The 23,637-nt window shown below is 46.3% G+C and overlaps 1 protein-coding gene and 1 pseudogene across 22 annotated transcripts in view; both read right to left on the bottom strand.

Moving 5' to 3' along the window:
• Nucleotides 1-200: 200 nt before the first annotated feature.
• LOC110322604 lies at nt 201-407 on the bottom strand (annotated as a pseudogene).
• Nucleotides 408-8,545: 8,138 nt separating this feature from the next.
• The window catches only part of Lrrfip1 (LRR binding FLII interacting protein 1), a 130,392-nt gene continuing 115,300 nt past the window's right edge, over nt 8,546-23,637 (bottom strand). For 12 of the 22 annotated variants that reach the window (XM_029539311.1, XM_029539318.1, XM_029539316.1 and 9 more), the window contains one exon: nt 19,656-22,366. In XM_029539311.1, the coding sequence (XP_029395171.1) occupies nt 20,898-22,366 (1,469 nt within the window). In that variant the 3' untranslated portion in view covers nt 19,656-20,897. Of the gene's footprint in view, nt 9,405-11,141; nt 11,247-13,816; nt 13,897-14,434; nt 14,553-16,777; nt 16,828-19,655; nt 22,367-23,637 lie in introns of those variants that run through there. The other 10 variants (XM_029539327.1, XM_029539328.1, XM_029539330.1 and 7 more) reach the window with 4 other exon arrangements.

The raw sequence follows: 23,637 nt of genomic DNA, 5'->3' as shown, positions 1-23,637 counted from the left end.
AAATGGAACTTCAATTTTGACAAAGATGGGAGTCCAGTACAACCCCTGTCCCAGTGTGGTTGCTCTTACAATACTCATTCTTGCTCCCAACCTGAGACTTGAACTTGCTACTTTTTAAAAATCATTTTAATTGAGAAATAGAAAACATCTTTAAAGAGAAAAACAGTAGGATATTGTTTTTTTTTATGAGGAGAAAGTATTCAGCCACCCACAATAATGGTATTTATAGGAATATGGATCAGTTTCACAAGGAAGCCAATGAATCCCATTAGAGCAAATCCTATTGCTGTGGCCATGGCTATCTTCTAGGGTTCTGTTCTATCAGGGCTGGTGCATCTTTTAACAAGTCAAATGGAGTCTTTTACAAACTGTCAACTTGGCTGAACAAACTGCACTACCTGATCCATGACTGTTTTATGGGATGGTGGCTTAAGAAGGCAGAGACACCAAGCACCGGAGTGGATGAACACAGCAGAGCCCTGGACTTGGTACTTTCTATTGGCTGCTAGCTAGAAATACTTTCTTGGAAAGATATGGTTTCTATGGAGTCTTAGAGTCTGGCTCTGATAACTCCTGGCTGCTCATGAGGGAGGACGAACAGTTGAGCAAGCTGTTGCTTCCTACCAAGTTGTCTTATTGACTGTCTGGCCACTGTTGATCCAGAGAGGGAAGCCCCACCCCCGCCTTTCCCAAGAGCATCTAGGAAAGCCACTGCAGTGAACCTAAGTAGGTGACACCAGGTGGTGGTCACTGTGCAGGTGTCCTGGGAGCTGACTTTATCTATGCTGATGCTGTTAGCAGATACACTGTAGAACAGATGGTATCTGCACTGCCATTTTCACGTACTACAATGGACTTGGAATTCATAAAAGTTCTCCAGCAGTAGTGTTAGGAATCTAGCAAATCATGTGCATCTGAATATGTTTCTGTGACTACTTAGGAGGAGACAGACAATTTAGTGAGTCTCTGTTTCAATATAAATATAAAAGAGGAGCTGGGATACAGCTCAATATTAGAGCACTTGCCTAGACCGTATTCGGCCCTAGGGTCAATCCCCAGTTTGGCAAAAATACATGCCTACAGCCCTGAAATTTCTAGCTAACCAGTCTTTCTAAATTCTAAGCTCCATCTCAACTCAAAGATCTTTCTATTTAAAATCTCTATCTAGCTTCATGGTCTGCAGCATGCTTCTAAGAAGGAAGTCTGGCTGTCATGGGTGTTCAGACCTTTTCTTTCCTCAGAAACCACAGTCCTAAACTGTCCATTGTATTATACTATAAAGCATTATTTTCACACAATTGACCTAGATTTTTTATGGCAAGGCAATAAGCCTAAATATGTTTATGTTCTTGGATGTAGTGAATGCCTTTAGTATCTATCTACACTCAGGAGGCAGAACTGGATGAACCTGAGGCCAGCCTGAATCTCAGAATGGACACCCTAAGAGCCTGTCTACCCAAAATAAACAACAAACCCAAACAACAGAAGATGTTACGCTCTTAAAATTTGGAAATGAAGCATCACATTCATAAAAGTCCCTGGGTGAAATAAATCACACTGGAAATCAGAAACTATTTTGAAATTTAATATGTAGTATGCAGCTAAAATAGCGTTTAGGAAAACGTACCGCTTTAGGGACTGGGCGATGTAAGTCAGTGGTAGACTGACTACTTGCTTAACATGTCTCATGCAGCAAACCTGGGTTCAAGAACCAGCACATACACCATCACTAGAAACCAGTCTTAAATCCTTTCACTACAAAAGATTTACAAGAAATCTGAAGGTTCTGAAGAAACAAGAATAAAGGCATGTGCTGGAGAGATGGCCCTGTGGTTAGGAGCACTTATTGCTCTATGAGGGTGCAAGTGTGATCCCCAGCATCCACAGTGGGTGACTCAGACCCACTGTCCAGTTCAGGACTGATGGCCTCTTCTGTTCTGAGGGCAATCGAGCATGCAGTATGCATGCTTTCCCGGCACAAATAAAAATATTTGAAAACCTAGAAAAAGCAGCAAAAAGTAAGTCCAAAGAATAAGGTCAGCTAGAAACTATAAAACGCAAACAAGACAGAATCAGATGAATAGGCACAGAGCCAAAAGCTGTTTCTTAAAACAAATGGAATGGATACTCTTTATAAGACTTAATCTGAGAAAACATAAACCACTAACCTATTGGCAATATTAAAGCAATAATAGAGGATTATAACATTTTCTCTAACAAATCTGATAACTCTTCAATGGTCTCTTAGCGCCTAAGGAAATTAAATCTCTATCTACAAACTTCCCCTCAAAGATGATGACAGGTGTGGACTGTGCTGATGAATCCTTACAACCAATACAGAGAAACCCAGAATTTACCAGAATTTAATCTTTGATGTGAGGAAAAAGGGAAGACTTGCCAGCATGTTTTTTTTTTGTTTTTTTTTTTGTTTTTGTTTTTTTTTTTTACCAGAACTAGCATGGTTATTTAAAAAAAAAAATCAGATACGTGTACTGATGTGTACCTGCGTGTCTGTATGTGCACCATGTGTGTGCAGACGCCAGAGAACAACCTTTGTTGATTTCCAGAACATTTGACCTCAGTGACAACACAATACATGTGGAAAATCAGTGCCCACTTGTCTGTCTCGTCACTGTCACAGTACTTGTGGCGAGCCTGGGGACCTGGTACAGTGTCAGAGCCCTTGCCTAGCATGAAGGAGTCCCCTAGATTCCACGCCCAGCATCTAACCAATAGGTGTGCCGATGCATAGGGAGACTTCCAGGACAGTCCGTGGCTACTTAAGCCCTTGTCTTAAAACCAAGGAAGCTGCTACAAGAACGCGCGCAAGAACAAATTACTACTGCAAGAACAAATTACTACCGTGGTGGTGAGATCAAAAAATGCAACTGAACAGGCGCTCTGCTGCAGGGCAGCACAGGCCGGAACAGGCTCCCACCGGCCCCGCTGCCCAGGGTGAGGGTGAGGCTGGGGTGTCTCGCCTCCATTCTGGGCTCACCGTTAAGTGTCTGCGTCCCTGCCGTCGAACCTCTCCTCCAGGTTGCTCTCTCCTCCTCCTCTGCTTTCCAACGAGTAGTGTCCCAGGGTTTAGTGGGTAACGGCTGCCGGAGGCCCGCCCACCGCTCGAGGAGAGTTCCTATTGGCTTGTGCAACAGGCTGACACCATGATTGGCTTGGTGGGGTTTAAAAGCGCGGGAAGCCCCCACCCGGGGCTTGGATCGGACATGCTGGGAGTATCTTCTCGCGAGACTTAGAAGGCGCTATGCTGGTGAGTTCCTGCGGTTTGCAGAGCACATGGAACCCTGTGGCTTAGCCGCACCCTGCAGCCTCTTTGCGGGATGAGGGGGTCTAGAGTGGAGCACTTACTTGCCTCTGGGACAAAATGTATGGGTGTACAACAAAATTCAGAAAGTGAGAGAATATTTCAGTACAATCATTAAAAAAAAAAGTAACAGAAAAAGACTCAAAATGAGAAAATTATCCAAACCAGCATCCTTTTTTCTCCTTTCTTCCTTTTTGGTCAGGCTGTAAACGGCTCCATGGAGTACACTGTTTGTGATCCTGTTTTTACTTAGTTTGGTATCATGGATCCCTTCATATTAATTTTGATTTTTATATGACGGCATTCAAAGATTGTTTGATTGCTGAGGTTTTACATTTTCCTTATATACATTTTTTTTTTTAAAAAAGCTTTTTATTTGTAATTACATATATATGTGTGTTTCTCGGTGGGTAGGTACACGTTGAGTGCAGTGTCTTTAGGGGCCAGAAAAGGGCATGGAATTCTCTGAAGTTGGAGTTAACAGGAGGTTGTGAGCCCTGACCTTGGTCCTGGGATTCCGAATGGAGGAATGGAGTCCCCTATGGGAACTGTATGTACTCTTAACCACGGAGCCATCTCTACAGCCCCTCCCACATATATATTTTGTTTGTGTTCTCGTACAGATAGTAGATGATTTAAGCTTGCACAAAATTAGACGACCCAGGAGGACCAACACCTCAGTAGCATTATAGATGACTTTACTTGTCTGAACATACACTTAATGACTAAAGAGTAATGGAGGCCCTTTCAAAAAGGACAACATGACTTTAAACCTAGGTCTGCCTTAAACCTGTTCCACCAGAGACAGGGACCTCTTACTTGCACCTCATTTATTCTTTTATTAATAAATTGATTCGCCAAACTCATAGACCTACCAGCAGCTGGGTGCTGTACAGTAATGAATTGGAGACTGTAAATAAGTTTATGGGCCTGCACAGTGTAGCCTTGCAGTAACTTAATTGCTCATGCAAGTCTCCTCTTACCTATAGTGAACTTGTATTTAATTTTTGAAATCACCATTTCATTCAGGACTCCCAAGACCAAGTTCTCAGCACAAAAGACAGGGAATAAGAAAGATGGGACATAGAGGACAAGGGAGGAGGGGAAGGGAACAAGGGAGAGGGGCGGGGTATTAGTCCTGGGGATAGAGAGGAGATAAGCATGGCCCAGAGGCAAATGGCAGTTTATAAAGCAAAAAGGGAAGCCCGTGTTAGGATGAGGTGTTTGATTTTAATTGGGCATGTTAATTAGGTGAGCAAAAGGGGTCTTTTGATTGCTGGACTTCAATGCTTTTGATAGGTGGACCTTGGTAATCAGTGTCAGGGGGAAGAAGTGGCTAAATAAGGGAATAGACCTTGGTGGCTAGCGTTAGGAATGTAATCCAATGGTTTTTAGTGAGGCAGAGGGAATGGGGGAGAAGGGCAGAGCCTGCCAGAGTCGTGGTTGCCATGCTCGGGCTGGCCAGAGTCCGTTCACTATGTATTGTAAATATCTGTGCTTGGCTTTCTGCAGATGTCTCTATGGAAAGGACCCATGGACACGGTTGTTTAAACTGCTGAGAAAGCACACAGAGATGCTGTGAACCACCTGTTTATGAAATGGCTGAGACAGAGAATAAAGGCGATGGCTGTGCATGTGCTCTGGACTCACACTAGTCATTGAGTTTTACTGAGGATTACTGTTGAATAGCTCAGGTCAAGATTTCCTTGAAACAAAGACATGCTTGGCAAATACTCAATAATTAAAGCCAAAAAAAAAAAAAAAAAAAAAAAAGAAAAGAAAAAGAAAAAGAAAAAAAAGAAAAAAAAAGACAGCATTCTCCGCTGTCACATTATATATATTAATGAACTACATTTGAAGTGTTAAGATGTTTACACCTGGTCAATGTATGTCAACTTTTCTGATCACAAATAGTTGTGTGAGTATGCATGTATTTGCATGTGTGCCCTCCCTTCCCATTAGTCCCCTTGTTCCCCTGTCCCCCGTGGCAGTTTGACTTCTACTTTGATGTCATATATGCATACAGGATTTTATGCATCTATATAAACTCCAGGAGCCACCAGTGAGAGAAAACATACAGTATTTGTCTTCCAAGATTGGCTTGATTGACTTCTCTCCTCTTCTATTATCCTTGAGATGATGTGACCCTGCTCTTCTTAAGGGGAGAGAATCCCGTTGTGTGCCTACAGCTCCTCAACTACCCCTCTGTTGCTGGACACTTAGGTTGGTTGCATGACTGTGCTGCAGTTAACAGTGATGTCTGAGCCGGGCGTGGTGGCATACGCCTTTAATCTCAGCACTTGGGAGGTAGAGGCAGGNGGATTTCTGAGTTTGAGGCCAGCCTAGTCTACAAAGTGAGTTCCAGGACAGCCAGGGCTATATAGAGAAACTCTATCTCGAAAAACAAAACAACAACAACATCACAATTAGGGATTGTAGAATTCTCACCAACTCAGTAAAGTACTTGCTTTGAAAGCATGAGTATGTGAGTTTTACCCCCAGAACCCATGTAAAAATGCCAGATTCAATGGCATGTGTTTGTAATTCCGGTGGTGGTGGTGGTGGTGGTGGTGGTGGTGGTGGTGGTGGTGGTGGTGGTGGTGGTGGGTAAACAGGTGGACCACTGGGCTTGATAATGAACCAGCCTAATCTAAATGGTGAGCTCCAAGCCAGTAAGAAACCACGTCTCAAGGGAAAAGTGGTTAGTATTCCTGAGGGATGATGACACACAAGGTAGTGTCCTCTGGCACCTTCACACACATTGTAGTGAATACACAGACCTCTGCTGCTTGCAGGAGTCAGCTCTGCTAATGACCTGAATGGGCATCCTCAGTGCTCCCCTAGGATGCTCCTCCCTGACTCAGTATCCTCAGTACTCCCCCAGGATGCTCCTCTCTGACTGGGCATCCTCAGTGCTCCCCCAGGATGCTCCTCCCTGACTGGGCATCCTTAGTGTTCCCCCAGGATGCTCCTCCCTGTCTCAGTATCCTCAGTGCTCCCCCAGGATGCTCCTCCCTGACTGGGCATCCCCAGTGCTCCCCCAGGATGCTCCTCCCTGACTGGGCATCCTCAGTGGCGCCCCCAGGAAGCACTCCCTTCTCTGAGATCAGTTTTAGTGTGCTCAGCAGATCCGTTCACCTCGGATCTCCATGCTTGCTTAGTTCTCCTTCATCCTCCTTGTTATAACTATAACTTACAGTGAGTCCCTACCATCAGGACTCACATGTGTACCCATTCTCATGTTTCATTGCTAAATTCCAGCTATGCTGACTCTTGAGGTGACTTGCCAGGCTATTCTCACATGTGGGGAAACAAAGCTAGTTTCTTTTGTCACAGTTGTCCCACATTACCCAAACAGTCTGTGAGAGGAGGAACAATACAATTTTATGGCATTGGAATGACATTAGATCCACGTTTTCAAAAGAACGTGGGGGGCAATATGAAGTTTTAGACATGGAAATATGTTACACAACTATTTAGCAAGATTGTGGTGGGTGAACCTGTGTTCTTAGAAGCTGTCAACTTCCACACCATGACAGGTTAAGAAAATTCAAACAGGTTCGAGTAGTAAAACAGAGATGGCCAGGCCCCTCCCCTGTGCACCTCCAACTGCCAGGTGTAATGGCCAGGCCCAGACCCCACCCAAGTAAAAAAACCCAAGCTCAGGACTTGAAATCCCACTAACCCTCACCCTGGAAAGCTCCCCACCCCGCCCCACCCCTCCTGAAACCCTATCTAAACCCTGTCTTCTGCTCAGTTCTCTGCTGCTTCTCTCCCAGAGCAGAGACAGCCACCCTCTTGGGTCTCTCTCCCAGTGAATCTCTTGTGTGAGGTTTGCTGTGCGCTGTGACCTTGTGGCATTCCTTCGCTCCCCACTGCCAGGATACCTTTCCATCTGAGCTGTAACACTTCCATTTTTGCCAAGTTTCCTTCCTTCCTTCCTCCCTCCCTCCCTCTCCCTCCTTCCTTCCTTCCTTCCTTCCTTCCTTCCTTCCTTCCTTCCTTCCTTCCTTCCTTCCTCTCCTTCCTTCCTTCCTTCCTCCCTCTCCTTCCTTCCTTCCTCTTTCTCTTTTCTCTTTCTTTTTGGTTTTTCGAGACAGGGTTTCTCTGTGTAGCCCTGGCTGTCCTGGAACTCATTCTGTAGACCAGGCTGGCCTCAAACTCAGAAATCTGCCTGCCTCTGCCTCCCGAGTGCTGGGATTAAAGGCGTGTGCCACCATTGCCCAGAGTTTCTTTCTTTCCTTCCTCCCTCACAGTGAATGGGGTGTGCAGTGAAGGTCACCCAGTACTCCTTCCCCCACGGAAACTCTGTTCCCCTGTTCCAACCCACGGGTTCCTCCTTAGTGCTTGTCCCCTGAGTGGATGGCATATGGAAGGAAGCACAGTGGAGCACTGCTTTGGGTCCTCTGGGTCTACACAGGCCTGGGCGTGTGTGGCTAGTGTTTCATAACTCCCCGACTTCACGCCTCGCCCAGTGTCTCTTGATCACAGTCAGAGACTGGCCTGCTGCATCAACCCAATTTGAAATGTGACATACACAAAGGGAAACTGAAAATCAGCAAGCCGTCCATTTGCTCTCTGTCTGTCCTCTAGGGTCCTCCAGGTAAGTCTTCCTTTCCAACCTCTTTGGTGTCATTTATTTCTCCAGTGCATGGGATCTGAATCTGCTTTTAAAAACAGGGAAAGAAAGAAAAAAACCCTCCAAATTTATGTGATATATTTAAAAAGAAGGGGCCGGTGAGATGGCTCAGCATGTAAAGGTGATTGCCGCCAATGCCTGATGATGGATCTTAATGCCCGTGATCCACAGGGTAAAAGAGAGAACTGACTCCTTCATTTTGTCCTCTGTCCTCCACACATACGCTGTGGTACACACTCACATACATACACATGCTAATTGAAGAAAAAAATCAAAATGAAAAGATGACTCTTAATATACACAACAACAATTATGACATCAAGTAATGATCTTTCTCGGTGGAGAAAACGAAAACCACATGGCTTCAGGGATAGAAGTGATGGCTCCGTGGTTCAGAGCACAGGCTGCAGGACCTAGGTTCAATTCTGGTGACTCACAACCAGCTGTAAATCCAGTCCTGGGATACAGTGCCCTCTTCTGGCCTCTCCTGGCACTGCATACATGGTGGTGCCCATACACACATGCAGGCAAACACTCATGCACATAAAAGTAAAATCTTTAAAAATAAAAAACAAAACCACACAGCTCTTTAACGTTTCATTTTTTAAAATGTTTTTTTTTTCTAGCAGTACATTCTTTAAAAGAAGTTAACAACTTCAATTCCAAATATAAGGATTAAATAATGCAAATGAAAAGCTGTTGTTTTCTGTGAAGCTACCGCCTAATGACCCTGGGAAAAGTACTCTTATAACCGAACGATGCAAAAGTCCCTTAGAAAAGCTTCATTTGTTGCCTGGAAAGAGTCTTCTTAAGGTCACTTTATGTCTAGACCATCGCCTCGTCTCCAGAGGAGGAGCTTTGCTTGGTAATGGCTTGTGGTTCCACAGTGTTTTGTGTATGGGAAGCAGAGACTAAGAGACATTACTGGAGTCATTGAGACTGTAGGTTCCACCATGGAGTCCCCAACACTGGACCGTTCTCCCTTAACCTTCAGCAAGACACAAAAGAAATAATCAAGTCCCACCTTAACCTTGACCTCAGTCACCCCTGTTGGTGGGATTAAGAGGCCCCTGTGCATCAAGTCCAGAGCTCTCATGAGACCCAGTGTGCTTATGAAGAAACCTGCAGGCTCTGAGTATCATCCCGACCGGGACAAGGGTCTGTAGACAGAGGCATCTGGTGCTGCTGGGCTCCCCGGATGACCCTTGCATGGAAGCACTTCTTCCCTCAGAGGCAGGGAAAGATGCAATGCTCCCAACAGTACAGATAAAAGCTCATGAAGTCACGCTGGGCATCTGAGTCCCCAGAGAGGTGCCCACTTGCTGCTGGTATTTATTGCTGGGACAAGAGCGCGCTGCGGTTGGCTTTCATCTTTTCCAGTCGCTTTACGAGGTGGCCGTTGCTCACCTCGAGCTCTTCTGTTTTGTCCAGTGCAGAGCGAAGCTGGAAGAAGGGGAGAAGACGATGAGGTTGCTTTCTCCCAACATGGTGGGGTTCTGCATGGCTACGAGTCTAGCCCTACTAGAAAGCACTACAAAAAGCCCAGCCACACTGGAATCCAAAAAATTGTGTGTGTGTGCACGTTTCTCTTTTCTTTTTCACTTTTAAAAGTATTAGGTCACATCTTTACTTATGAAAGTTATTTTACTTATTTTGTTTTGATTTTATTTTATTCTATTTATAAGCTTATGTCTGTGCACCACACACATGCAGGTACACACGGGGGCAAGAAGATAGCACCAGAATCTCTGAAAGTGGGGTTACAGACATCTGTGAGCTGTCATGTGAGTGCAGGGGACTGAACGTGGGTCCTCTGAAAGAGCAGCCAGTACTCCTAACCACAGAGCCATCGCTCCATCTGTATATGCTTCTTTTCTTTTCTTTTTTTTTTCTTTCTTTGTGTCAAAGGAAAAGTGTATTTACTATTCAGGATGTAAAATAGATTCAAATGATTTACAATAAATGTTGCATGCAAGAATATTTTTCTAAACTAAAAAACAGTTGGTGCTGGGATTTGAACATAGGACCATGTGTATACTCAGTGTGAACTCTACCCCTGACCTGGATCCCAGGCTCCCAGAAGAATATTTTGATTAGTTTCATGAATGGTTTGAACCAAAGGAATGAACCAAATATCAGACGTATGACCTATATTTTCTTCTCTTTTCTCCGCCCCTTCCCTTAAATAATTGTTGATTGGCAGTGGGGGGAAGGGATGGCAGAGCTAGCATTTACAGACAATACCACACACCAGTCATGGGGCAGCAAGATAGGAAAGAGCCTGAAGGCTCCTCTTCAATAGCAAGTAGGTAGGCAGGGGCCTGGAGTGTTGATGGAGCAATGTTAGATCATCTCTAGTTAGTAGGCATGGTTAGAAATGAAGAGAGATTCACAGGCTGTGGCTCCAGACTGACCGCTTGGGATCTGTGTGTGTTTCTTAATTGAGTAACAAAACATGACTCACTTCAGGTCTGGCTTCTTAACTAGGAGAGGCTCCTCATCTGGACCGACTCCAGACCTGCCCTATCCTATGGGTCTTGATGGACTCAGAAATGATGAGTATAGTGAGCCAACAACTACAAATGGAGCAGAGCCTGGACCAGCTAGAGAAGGTAGCTCTCTGTTGTGTGTGTGGGGGGCCAGGACTAAGGTCTCTGCAGTTGGAAATTTAAAGCTTGAATGTCAGATTCTCAAACAGTCCCAGCCTAGAGCCAGGGGCAGAGGGCTGGCCCTAGGGAGGGAGCTCTAGAGGAGCTGTCAGTTGATGGGGCCCGATCCACGGCTCTGCTTTTCACACTAGCCCCCATGCAGGTGGCTGGAGTTCCAGGACATAAGATTCTACCTCCTACCTCCTTCCTCAGGCTCCCAAGCAACCTCACAAATCACTGAACTTGTACAGGGAGAAAACATGGTGATGGTGGTTGGGTGTCTGGTGAGTGGGGAGAGCAATGATCAAAGACTGAACACACGTCAGCTGTCAGGAGACGGAACACGGAAGGCTGGGTTTATAATATTTATATGGGAATGATTCACTTATTAACTGCGACCACACTCCAGCATGCAGCCGCCTGCCGAGCAGATGCTGTATTTTCCAAGTGAGTAACTTGGCCCAATCTCTTCGGGGAAGTTAAACATTCAGTTTCCAAAGAAGGAGTAGAAGCAGGGCCTAGGAAGTTTTACCTCTCTCTGGAGCTTCCGTTTTTCTGCCTTTAGTTCATCTTCTATTTTTTCTGCATTTTCGGCGGCTGATCGATAGCGCGTTACTTGGCTCTCTAACCTTATTACCTGAAAGGTAATAACAAAGCCATTCATACAAACTCATTCACTGTTTTCCTTTGCTGTTCGCTTTGTTATATTTGCGATCAAAGGATGTGATTTAATGAAACTGAAAGTACACTGTGTGAGTGACAGTGTGGCATTCTGGACATTACTTCAGCTCTCGCTAACTTGTCTAGTAGCATTTCTGAGTGATGCCTGACAGCAAATGACCCCAGTCTAAAGCGTGGATGTCTCTTTGCTTTCATAACCCCCTTGTGGGACTTTAAGTGCTTGCAAAAAGACCCAAGTTCAAATCTCAGAACTCAAATAAAAAGCTGGATGTGAGGGCAAGATACTGACTGCCCTCTGGCCTGTGCTCACTGGCCTTGGCAGATGGAAGGCAGATGACGCTGGCAGGACCTCGGCTCGTCTCCTAGGCTACTGCTGTGGAAGGACAGTAATGACAGTGTAAGAGAGGAGGGAGGCTTCGTGTGGACATGAGGGTGTGTCCATGGCTGGATGTGAGGTGTGTGTCCATGGCTGGACGTGAGGTGTGTGTTCATGGGCTGGACGTGAGGGTATGTGTCCATGGCTAGATGTGGGGGTGTGTGTCCATGGCTGGACATGAAGGTGTGTGTCCATGGATGGACGTGAGGGTGTGTCCATGGCTGGACGTGAGGTGTGTGTCCGTGGCTGGATATGAGGTGTGTGTCCATGGCTGGACGTGAGCATGTGCCCATGGCTGGATGTGTGTGTCCATGGCTGAACGTGAAGGTGTGTGTCCATGGCTGGACATGAAGTGTGTGTCCATAGCTGGACATGAGAGTGTGTGTCCACATCCCAGCATTTGGAACTCAGAGGCAGGAGGATCAAAATTCAAGATGAGGCTGTATCAGGCTGATCAACCTTTGTTTTTATGAATAGGTCCGGCACGTATATCCACATTTGTGGGGATAGTGCCTTTGTCCTCCTCATCCTAGAATGGACCACAGGCTGCCCCTACGGTCCAGATGCAGAGGTGGGAGGGGCCCATGTTTGTTCATCTGGCTGTGGGGAGAAAGGCTAGAAGCTCAAGGAAAAAGATGTGTGGGCATGAAGTGTGTTGTGATGGTTTGTATATGCTCTGTCCAGGAAGTGACACTGTTAGGTGTGGCCTTGTTGGAGTAGGTGTGTCACTGTGGGTATGGGCTTTAAGACCCTCATCCTAGCTGCCTGGAAGCCATATTTTCCTAGCAGCCTTCAGATGAAGATGTAGAACTCTCAGCTCTGCCTGCACCATGCCTGCCTGGATGCTGTCATACTTCTGCCTTGATAATAATGGCCTGGACCTCTGAACCTGTAAGTTAGCCCCAATTAAATGCTGTCCTTATAAGAGTTGCCTTGGTCATGGTGCCTGTTCACAGCAGCAGTACACTAAGACATATGTTGAGTTAACAACTATTTTAATTTATGTGTATGTGTATTGATGTGCATGCGGGTTCTTCAGGAGCCGTCCACCATGTTTTCGTGAGACAAGGTCCTCACTGGCCTGCAGCGAGGCCGCCTGGCTGTAAGCACTAGCAGGGAATGGTAGGCTCTTGCTATTGTGCTCAGCTTTTCATGCGGGTTCTGAGGCTCTAATTCGGGCCACCTTGCAAGCACTTTACAGACCGAGCCATACCCCCATATAAATAATACAGTTTGAAACATTTGCAAGCCCCGCTGACACGAGCTGTCTTGTTATCACAGCCATTATAAAACATGAGTACCACTGTGACAACTTAGAGTCTATCTAATAAACAACTTGTCCTGAACTTCCCTTCCCAACTCTCTGCAAGCAGTGTGTCGAAAGTCAGGCACGAGGATACTCTTGTAATCTCAGCACTTGGGAACCAGAGGCAGGAGAGGACGACCAGGAGTTCGAGGTCACCCTTGGTTACATAGTGAGTTTGAGGCCAGCCTGGGTCACATTGAGACCCTGTACCAAGAACAACAAAAGACTAAAGTCAGTACATGCCCTAAGAGACTTGCTGCTTTAACCCACGTCCTCAGGACTTGTGGGTATGTGTGAAGGCCAGAGGGTGACATCAGGCATCCTCTTCATTTGCTCTCCATCTTACATTTGAGATAAGGTCCCTCCCTGAGCCTGAACTTCATGGATCAGGTAGCCTGGCTGGCCAGCACACCCTGGGGATCTTCTGTCTTCACCATGAAGGCAAGGAATACAGACATGCTGTGTCATCCCTGGATTCTCACATGGAGCTGGGGATCTGAACACAGGTTCATCCTCCTGCCTCCCTAGAACCCCATTTGATTCACAAAGTCTCTCGAAGAGGTTCTCAATCTGCGGGTCATGACCTCTAGGGTGTTGCATCTCAGATATCATGTATATCAAGTATTTGCAGTAAGATTCATAACTAACAAAATTACAGTTATGAAGTAGTAATGAAAATAATTTTATGGCTGGAGGTCACTACAACGTGATGAGCTGTATAAAAGTGTCGCCATGTTAGGAAGGTTGAGGACCACTGCTCTGTTGCTTTTGGTCCTCGGCCATTCAGACCCCATGCAACCACCCATCCATCCAGACTGCCCAGAACTGCGGAGAATCAACATACATTTTGTTCTAAGGCAGTTATTTCTTGCTCAGATTTTGCAAGTTTAAATTTGAGGTCGCTGATCTGTCTGTTGGCATCTCCTAAAAGGTGACAAAGAAAGGAACACGGGTTAAGTTTCTCAGGCTCTAGAACATTCTGTTCCTGGGACTCATCATTTCACAAAGTCTTCATGGTCTAATCTCAGGTTCCACAGAATCCGACAAGGCGTGCCCTCTCTGGGCATTGGCTGGGAGCATGTCTGTACCTCTTATGTGTATGGAGAAGACCAAGGTAAGAAGGAACCCCCAGAGATGTGACAAAGGAGATGAAGGAGAGGGGCTGAGAATAATCTCATCTCCTGCAAGTCTGTTTTAGTTGACTAGCATAAAACATGCCTATCACACAAAGCAAAGCAGATGTGTTTCTGACCACACCCACTTGAGTATCCCGGGACATATGCTCCATCCCACAGGCTTATGCCACCTTCTCCCCACTTTGCTTTACTCACAGAAAAGGTCTTTGTGCTGTGGAACCCAGGAGCTTTCAGGGACAGGAGGGAATACCGGGTATCCTTGACCACAAGTGTTTACAATCAGCACACACAAAAGCATGCATTTCCACACAGGGGTCAGTACTCACTTTGCAGATCCATGACATGCACGTCTGTCCCGTTCTCCAAGATACCGTCCTCGGCTCGAAGAAGGTCCAGCTTGCTGTTCTTCTGTCTTCCCTCCAGCTGCCCTTTGAGCTTCTTAATCTGAAAACACCCCAGTAAAATACATTTATTTCTTTTTTCAAAAGGAAACTGAAGAGCTGAGTTTAGAGCCTGTTTTAGCCAGAACAAATATATCAGGCTACTGCCTTGCTGTTAGCATGACCCAGGGGGTGGGGGTCATGTTCGAGGCAGGGGTCGCAGGAGTATACGGGAGAATGTCATGGAAAGGTTACAGTCTAGCCTGTGCTCCACCGGCCAGAGGGATTCTCTTTAATAAAGGCCAATCCAAATAAACTAACAAAAAGCATCTGAGGGCCAGCACTCATCTCAGAAGGGAGTAGGTGGGACTTTATAACTTCAGCATGAGTTCTTTTGTAACCTAGGGGACAATAATTTTTGTGTACATTGTATGTATGTGTTTGTATGAGTGTTTGTGTATGTAGGTGTGTGTTTATGGAAGCCAGAGATTAGCACTGAATGTATTCTGCCATTATGTTCAACCATATTTTTCTTTCCTTTTATATCTTTCTCTCTCTCTTTTTTTTCTTTGAGGCAGGGTCTCTCACGGAACCTAGCTTATCCACTGGTCAGTCAGCTCCAGGAATCCACCTGTTTCCACTTTGCCAGCACTGGAATTATAGCTGTGTGTGTGTGTGTGTGTGTGTGTGTGTGTGTGTGTGTGACTACATCCAGCTTTAAGGGGGTGGCTGAGGATTTGAACTCAGGTCCTCCTGCTTGTTCTGCAAACACTTTACTTACTGAGTTATCTCCCCAGCCTCTGAGAACAGTAATCTCTAAGGGTGAAATTCTTCTGGGACTCAGAAGTAGACTGCACACACACACACACACACACACACACACACACTTGGCATGGTGATTTAAGAGATGGTAACTCTTCATGATGCTGATCTATGCTTATTCACAAAGATATAAAAGAGACCCCTAGATGCAGGAATATGGGAATGAAGTCCCCAATAAAACTGTATGCTTCTGCATAGAACCTGATCAAGCTGCTCAGTGTCCCAGAGGCACTGGTCAACCTTTTAGGAGGGGGCCTTACAGGATTCTTCTCTCATACGGGGTCAGAAGAGCAGCTGACAGTTTAATTTGATTCTGAAAGGATAACAACTGTAAAAGGTGAGCAGACCCATATGGCTACGAGAAATGTTGGAGGAGCTGGTTCCCTGGAAAAGGCTAGGGAATCATTTTAACTATCCTGCAGACAGGAATGATTAAACAGAGCCCTCGGTATTTCCTGAAGTCAGTGAGGGATGGAGATACATCAAGGTTTAAACAGTGCTACATGTTAATAGTTATAGTCCTGGGGCTGTGCTCAGGCTTGGTCAGAGAAGCATCTCTTTGCAGTAGCAGGCCTCGATGCAGACACAGAGCTGGTCAAAGTGCTGAGACTGACAGCTCAGCCTGAAATGGAACATCTTTATTACCCGCCACTCCCCAGAGCACAGGGAATGTCATGGAGAGGAGGCAAAAAGAATGTAAGAACTGGATTATAGGGGGAGGACTATGGGTGCATGCGATGCTGTCTTCTGGACCTGAGATAGCTCTCACACTTTTGAATTCAGAGCAGCTGTGTTGCCTGCACAAGAGCTAGCCAGTCAGAATTTCAGCATAGGCAGGGGGAGGTGCTCTCTAGGCTCCACCCCTTACTGTGGAGTTATTGGAACTCAGTGATAGCTGCTGGGGAAGAATCATTCAGTTTTTTAGGCTGTTCCCACTGCTAGGCTACCTGTGCTCCGATGGCCCCACATTTATGCACATAAAGGCAGCCACTAATTGACCTTAGTGCATTATGGGGCAGGGAGAACATACAGTTCAGAGGGGACATGTGGGTTGAGGGTGAAGTTGAAGGAGGGAAATTGGAGGTGGCTATGATCTTATTTCCTTGCATAAATGTATGAAACTCTCAAGAATAAAGAGAAAATGATAATTCAAACCAATTTCGATCAGTTAGTCAAAGACAGGACTGCTGCACAAAGCCCATCCCTGTCTCTCAACGGAGCGTCTCCACCCCCCACAGCCAAGTTCCTCTGAAGCAGCAACGCATGTGGAATGCCCCAAGGCTGCCCTATGGCTTCAAGGCCTCCCTAAGCCTTGTGTGACAGCGCTGCCCTATTTGGATCGAATCATCAAGCCAGCCTTGTTCTCAAGCACACATTTAGGGGTCTCTAGAGTGAGCAGGAAGGAGGTGGGTGCGTGGTTTCAGGTACCCCACTCAAAGTGTTGTAAAACAATAGAAAGACAGTTACCTGTTCCAACAGACATTCCCGTTCATCAATGAGCTTTTTCAACCTAACATCTGAAGAAATCAGAAAGACACACAGGTGAATCTGTATCCCGGCCTCTCAGCATGCCACTAACAGAATAAAGGACGGATCGGTTAGTGGAATGAGGGATGGAGTGTAGGTTAAACACGTACCACGATGGATGAGGCCACAGACAGGACGGGAAGGAGCTCAGCCAGAGGGTGGTGCCAGCCTCCAGACATGCTTCTCATTGGGGCAGCCTCCGGCTCATGCAAACAGGCTGCTCTTCTATTTAGGCTAGCATGCAAGAACGCTAGGGAAACACGCTGCAACACAAGATCTCACAGGCTTCATGGTTTAGCAATGTGCAAGGTTGCTGTTTCATGAGCGCCAAAGTTTCAAGGAGAACTCTTTCCAAAGCTAATCATCTTGCTTCTTGTTCGCCCAGACGCACCCGATGTCAGAGTTTTAACTCTCTTTACAAACCTCCAGTCAATGACATCATGCCCACCAAGCCAGTTATAATATGCTGTTATTTTTTTATTAAGAAAAGCACAGTAATGGCTTTAATTCCTGTAACTCCTCCCACCTCCAACAGGTGGTATAGAAGGAAGGCTGTGTATATGCATGTGTCTGTCAGTCAGCCCCCCCTCCCAAATCTCTCTAGAAGAGTACTGAACAACTAACTCTCTGATCTACAGGAAGAACTGACCCTGAATATCTGAAGGCAAAATCAGGATGTTGGATGCTGATAGGGATGCTCAATGCCTATGAAGACCCTGGGGCCACTTCCAGTTTATCTGCTACAAGCTGGTCCCCATGAACAGGCATCTTGCACTGACCTTCAGATGAAGGGGAGGCCCAGTGTGAAGGGTAGGTGATGCTCCTAACGCCTAAGGGATCACAGCCCAGCCTTAGGGCGTTCCTGACCACTGCTGTCCATGGGCTTTTCAGATCAGGACTTGAACCTCTCAGTGGAACCCCTAAAACCTGGCCTAGAGCTCCCATTCCCAGAGTGAACATGTCCCCACATTGCCTCCTTCAGAACTGTCCAGAAAGTAATTAACTTGGCTGAGTTGTGTGTGAAAAGGCACACATGTGAAACTCGCCTTCGTTTTCATTTAAGGGATCCTAATCCACGTTCACCATTCCCCCCAAACCTCTAGAGCTGGTACTTGTCAAGAATTGACAATTGTCTGATCCTTTAGTGTTCTACTTTAACTTACTCATGTTAAAATTAACCAGCTAGATATTAAAGTTATCTTTATATCATTAAAGGTTTTTTTTTTAAATCTGTTTTTTTTTAGTATGTTAAATTTTAGCAAAGTTTCTGCTGTAGTTTTGAGACCCCAAGTGGGAAGCAGAGAGTTAGCACCTTCTAGAAAATTCCTGAGGTACCCAAACAAGTGCTGGGATTCTCTAAGCTCCTGATTGCTTTGGTCATCTTGAAGTCCGGGTATCTTAGACACTCCATCCTAGGATCACTCAAGGCCAAAACACCCCATCCACACCCTGAAAGCTGGGACCCCCATCTTCCATAGGCAAAAGGAAGCTTTCCGGAGACTAGGGATTTGTTTGTGACGAATGTCTTCAACATGTACTTTGCACTATATGGGATAATTTTAGCCATCACGTCCCCCACCCCCATTGCCCAAGGGACTTGTTACCTCTGTATGCTCAAATGTGATGGTGGGGGTCCAGGAAACGCACTGGGTGCACCTTTCCTGGAGCCCCCTCCTCCTACCTTCTCTGACAGAACCTAACAATGGCAGCGTCCACCTTTCCCGAGGCTGCCTCCTTCCAGAAGAGAAGGCTGGCGCAACTGGTTCTCTTTTCTCATCACAGACTCAAGGGGTGTGCATGGGCAGGGGGCTTCCCTCCTCCAGCCACTGGCCATTATAGCCAAGTATGTGTAATGGGGCAAGCGTGCATAAGGGGGCAGCAGAAGTGGTGGAGGGGTGGATGGAATGCCTCTTCCCATGACCACCATGCTGCCCCAGCACAGAAAACACCCCTCCTGGCTTTCAGAGGCAGGCCTCTGGGAATATATTTTACCAATGTGCCTCTTGGCATGAAGAGACCAGGTGGCATTTTGCACAATGTGGCCTCCCAGAAAGTTAGCAACCAATAGAAAACAAGACCCCCAACCCTCTAGACACCCCTAGAGGTAGCTTTCCAGGCAGAGTGAGAGTAGATATTTGAGTTGAAGTATAACTGGGGGCTTGGCCGAAGCTGGAGCTACTGACTGCAGCCTTCTGGGCCTGCAGAGCCCTGGGGAGCAGCCTGCAGCATCTCTCCTGTTTCATGTTCATGGCATAGGTATAGAGCATGCAGCAGCTCGCCTGCCCTGTTTCTCAGGACATCGCACACAGCCAGTGTTTCCTCACTTTCTCTTCAGACACACCAGAAGAGGGCATCGGATCCCATTAGGGTATCGGACCCCATTACAGATGGTTGTGAGCCACCATGTGGTTGCTGGGAAATTGAACTCAGAACTTCTGGACAAGCAGTCAGTGCGCTTAACCGCTGAGCCATCTCTCCAGCCCCCTTCCTCACCGCTTTTATCTTCTTCCACGGACAGCTCTATGCCCTGGCACATTTTAGCAGAGCATCAATGGAAACCTTCCCTAATGGGGAACACATGAGCATGTTCAGAGTATAGTGATGGGCTTGGGGCTGCTTTCTCGGCTTCCACACCCGTGCCAGGGCAGCCCCTCAACAGTGGGGCTCACTTGCCAATGATGAAGGCATTTAGAGCTGGATTTTCTGGAACCCCCAAGGGAGCTTGAAGCCAGAAGTGACTTCAGAAGTGGGCACGGAGCAAGCAGCTACCAGGGTCAGAGGTCAAGGGTCTCAAAGACCAGAACAACGAGTAGGCTTGTAAAATTAGAAAATTCTTTTATTTCAATTATATGACTCTTCAGGTCACTGAGGTTTTGGTCATTTTGCATTCCACTCTACCTTGTAACAGTAGTGCGAGTCCACATGACTCCATAACATGTCAACAGCAGTCATATAGTGCATCCTCTTGTGATTGTATATTTACTAATACTTTTAAATTCAACTTTACAGTCATTTTCTAAATGCTTCTTTATATAGAAAATGCATACTTCCTTCAGGCAGATAAAATAATAACTTTCCAATAAGAAAATATCGAGAAACAACAAATAAAAATATTTATATCAAACACAAAATGTCAGATTATAATCTAATGAGTCCTTTTGCATAAGAACAGCCTTTTGTAATTTTTAAGTAGACATTCGGGCAGAAAGATAACTTTAATATTAAAAAAATAATAATGGCTGTTTCTCCTCGATACTAAAGTAGGAAATATAATTTCAATGTGTCATTAGCAGAGAAGAGTAAAAATAAAATATTCAATAGAAAATGAATTTATCACATCACCCGCATAAAGTGAAAATAAAAGTCTTTGATAACATTAATTTGGGTACCATTGGCAACAAGATCCAAGAGCATTGGTGCAAAATAAAGTATTTATGTGAGGTAAAGGCACATGGTCTCCCTGTGTTTTCTGGAACGTATCTGAATCTCTACAGTGATTAATCTCCACCTCAGATGTAGCTCCTTCTCACCCACTGACCTATATGCTACTTATCTGTCTACTCCTTTAAATTTAATACCAAACAGGCTATGGTGTACATATTAAGATCAAATATGAAAATACATTTATTTGAATAACACATATTTGGATATTCACTGCTTATAATGCAGAAATCTACGAACACCCCGTTTGGTCATTTCAACCAGATACTGACGCATTTGGTCAAGAACATCCACATTCATCCTGGCTGGAAGCAAACGCTACGTTATGACCTTCAGGCTGGAATGCACACCTGGTGTCCCCTGATGCTAATGGAATGTTCTCAGCTAGAACTGCAAGTAAAAACAGGCCTGGCTAGGAGATCAGTGGTTCAGTACAAATCTACAGGTAACAGTCTAAGACTTAAAGTCGTGGATGCTTGGTGATGGACAGATGGAGCATCCACAGAAACTGGAACACTCATGAACCTCAGCAGGGCAGTGGAGCGGAAGGATGGGTGGCTGAGGGACGGAGCTTACTGGGCTAAGTCTCCTGCTCTCTCTGCCTCCTGCCTCTGCCTCCTCACGACATGGTGCAGTCCTCCTTACTCTTGCTGTTCCCAGCCTCTTCTCTTGCCTGCTCTCCACTTTCTGAATGGACGCCCCCCAGCTGCCCTGACAGGTCACTGTCATTTAGGCTTTGGCCATCAATAGCCTTCTCAACTGTCCGACCACCATGTTGGGAGGTGACATGCCCCTGTTCACTACCTATCTGAGAGGCATTGCACTGGGGACCTTTCTCTCCCACTGGGGAGATCTCCCCATCTTCACATGGAGGACTGTTCTGATCCAAGATGTCTGTGGGACCTTCTGTGAGACTGTCCTCTTCCACTTCGTTCTGTTTTCCACTCGACCCACTTTGAGGATCTTTGCTTCCGGCTCCGATTTTCTGCTCTGGGTTTCCTGCCGCCTGTTTCTTGTCGGTGACCTGGAGCCGCTCTTCCTCCTCAATGTCACCCACGTCTGGGTCCTGACAGTTCAACTCTTCATTGGCATCTCTGCAGGTTTCCATGGGAGCTGCAGCTTTCTTCTTCTTGTTCTTCTTCTTCTTGTTCTTTGTCTTCTTCTGGGGTGACTCCAAGGCCTCTGCCTGCTGCTCGCTCTTCCCTTGTTTGTTGTGCTCTTTAGTGTGAGGTGGTGTGCTCTTGGCATCGGTGCTGCCTGGTCCTGTTATGTCCTGATGGTCACTCTGATCTATGGGAGATCCAGGGCTTGCCTGGGCTTCTGCGTGGATGGGCTTCTCATCCCTTACTTCCACGTCTTCGCCCTTGGTAACGGTGTTCTCTCCACCGGCCTGTGGGATCTGAATGAGGGCTTCCTCAGGCTCAGCTACTTCTTGGGCGAGTTCTCTCTCTGAGCTCTGCCCCAGCCCATCCTTCAGACAACTTTCACTGTGATTCTTGGTGCCTTTGCTTTGTTCTGCAGGTCCAGAAGCCATTGTCCCTACTTGGTCCTCAACTGTGGTGCCCCCTGCCTGTACAGCATCCTCGGTGTGGTTTCCGCCTGTGCCCCTTGAGTCTGTACAGGTCACCTTGTCAATTTCAGCTGTTTGCCCCAAGATGTAGTCTGGACATGGTTCAGAGCTACCTTTCCCCAAATCTGTTTTCAAATCCTCAGTGGGCCCTGGCACTTCACTGTCTAGACCTCCCAGGCAGCTGGATTGTTCAGGGGAGTTACTGGCCCTACCATCTGACTTGTCTGTGACCTTGTGTGACTCGATCTGCTCTGGGTTTTGGAGGACAGAAGTATTCTCTTGATCTTGGCTCTGAACCTGTTGCTCACATTTGGCCCCTGCTAGTGGTCCCAGGGACAGGGCGCTGTCTTCAGCGGGTCTCTGGTTCTCAGCCTTCTCACCAGGATGTGACACCCCTCTGTCCACACAATCCTTTCCTGTGTTGGGTTTGGGCTGTTCTTGCTCAGAATTCTGTAAGGTTTCTCTTTGCCCCACTTTCTCCACAATTTCCTTTTTCACCTCCACTTCTTTGGCTTTTCCTAAAAGACCATTGAGAGAATTGAAGGGACCCCATGATGTGGTGGGCACTTAATATATATTTAAATGCAAACACATGTTCTAGTCACCACCCAACTTTCTCCGAGAGAAAAAGAGAGAGAGAGACAGAGAGAGACAGAGACAGAAACAGAGAGGAGAGAGACACAGAGAGACAGACAGATATAGACAGAGACAGAAAGAGATAGAGAAAGAAGAGACAGACACACACACACACACTGAGAGAAACAAAGACAGAGAGAGAGACAAAGAGAGACAGTCACAGAGAGAGACAGAGACAGACAGACACACACATACACACATAGAGAGAGAGGGGTGGGAAACAAGCATTTGCTGGGCCTGTGTGTCAAAGCAGCAATTGCATTAGCTTTTTGTTTTTGGTAAGCAGAGGGCCACTGCCACCAATGCCAGAGTGGCTGCTCCCATCTGGGAGGAATGACTTTTAAAGGTGAGCTTCTAACTTAGCTGGCAGACAGAGCTGTGTTACAGGCAGGCAGCCACATGCCAGCAGCCACACAAAGTCTTCTCGAGTGGACTCTCAGTCCTCCTTCCAGTCCGCTAACCCTAACCCTGAGTCCCAGCCCCTCACACTCTCAGCTACTCGCGTACTCAGAATCTCACAGCCCTAACAGTGGCCCCCAGACTTTCTCAAAAGAACATTCCGTTTAGGAAACTCAGCTGGAAAGCCAGTCTCAAGGAAGATGCTCCCAGGGTAAACTGTATGAGGTAGACAGCGGTCCTGCCGCCTGGCATGTCTTCTTCAGATAATGTTCCCCTTCGGGCACACAGGATCTTTCATCCCCAAGAGGGTGGTAATCCCAACAAAAGGCAAAGCTAGATCAAGATGAACGCTTAACTCATCAAGTAGCCGATAAATCCCCAGCCTCATGGACATTATCTTGCTGGAAGTGAAAGCCTGTCATTCTAAGAACTGGAAAAATCTCCACAGTGGATCTCCGATGCCAGGAAAATGATGGAAAAATATCTGGCCTTTATTTAGAGGCAACTTAACTTCACCCTTTAAATTTTTCTACTATGGTGTATGATTATTGATGTAGCACCCTCACGTCAAAGAAACATCAGACATAGGTAAATCTCAAATAAGCAGACGGGGATGTCCCCACAGCACTTGTCTGACTGAGTACAGCATCAAAACCCTTTGCGGGAGAGGTCACTGACAAAGTGGCATCTCTTCTTTCAGCCCTGTTAAATGACTACCAGGGATATGTCAACTGTTACATGACTACCAGGGATA

This window comes from Mus pahari, chromosome 5, assembly GCF_900095145.1.
Source record: "Mus pahari chromosome 5, PAHARI_EIJ_v1.1, whole genome shotgun sequence".
In the NCBI taxonomy this organism is placed as follows: domain Eukaryota; kingdom Metazoa; phylum Chordata; class Mammalia; order Rodentia; family Muridae; genus Mus; species Mus pahari.
Note: the sequence above shows the minus strand (reverse complement) of the source record. Positions and strands in the feature narration are given on the sequence as shown.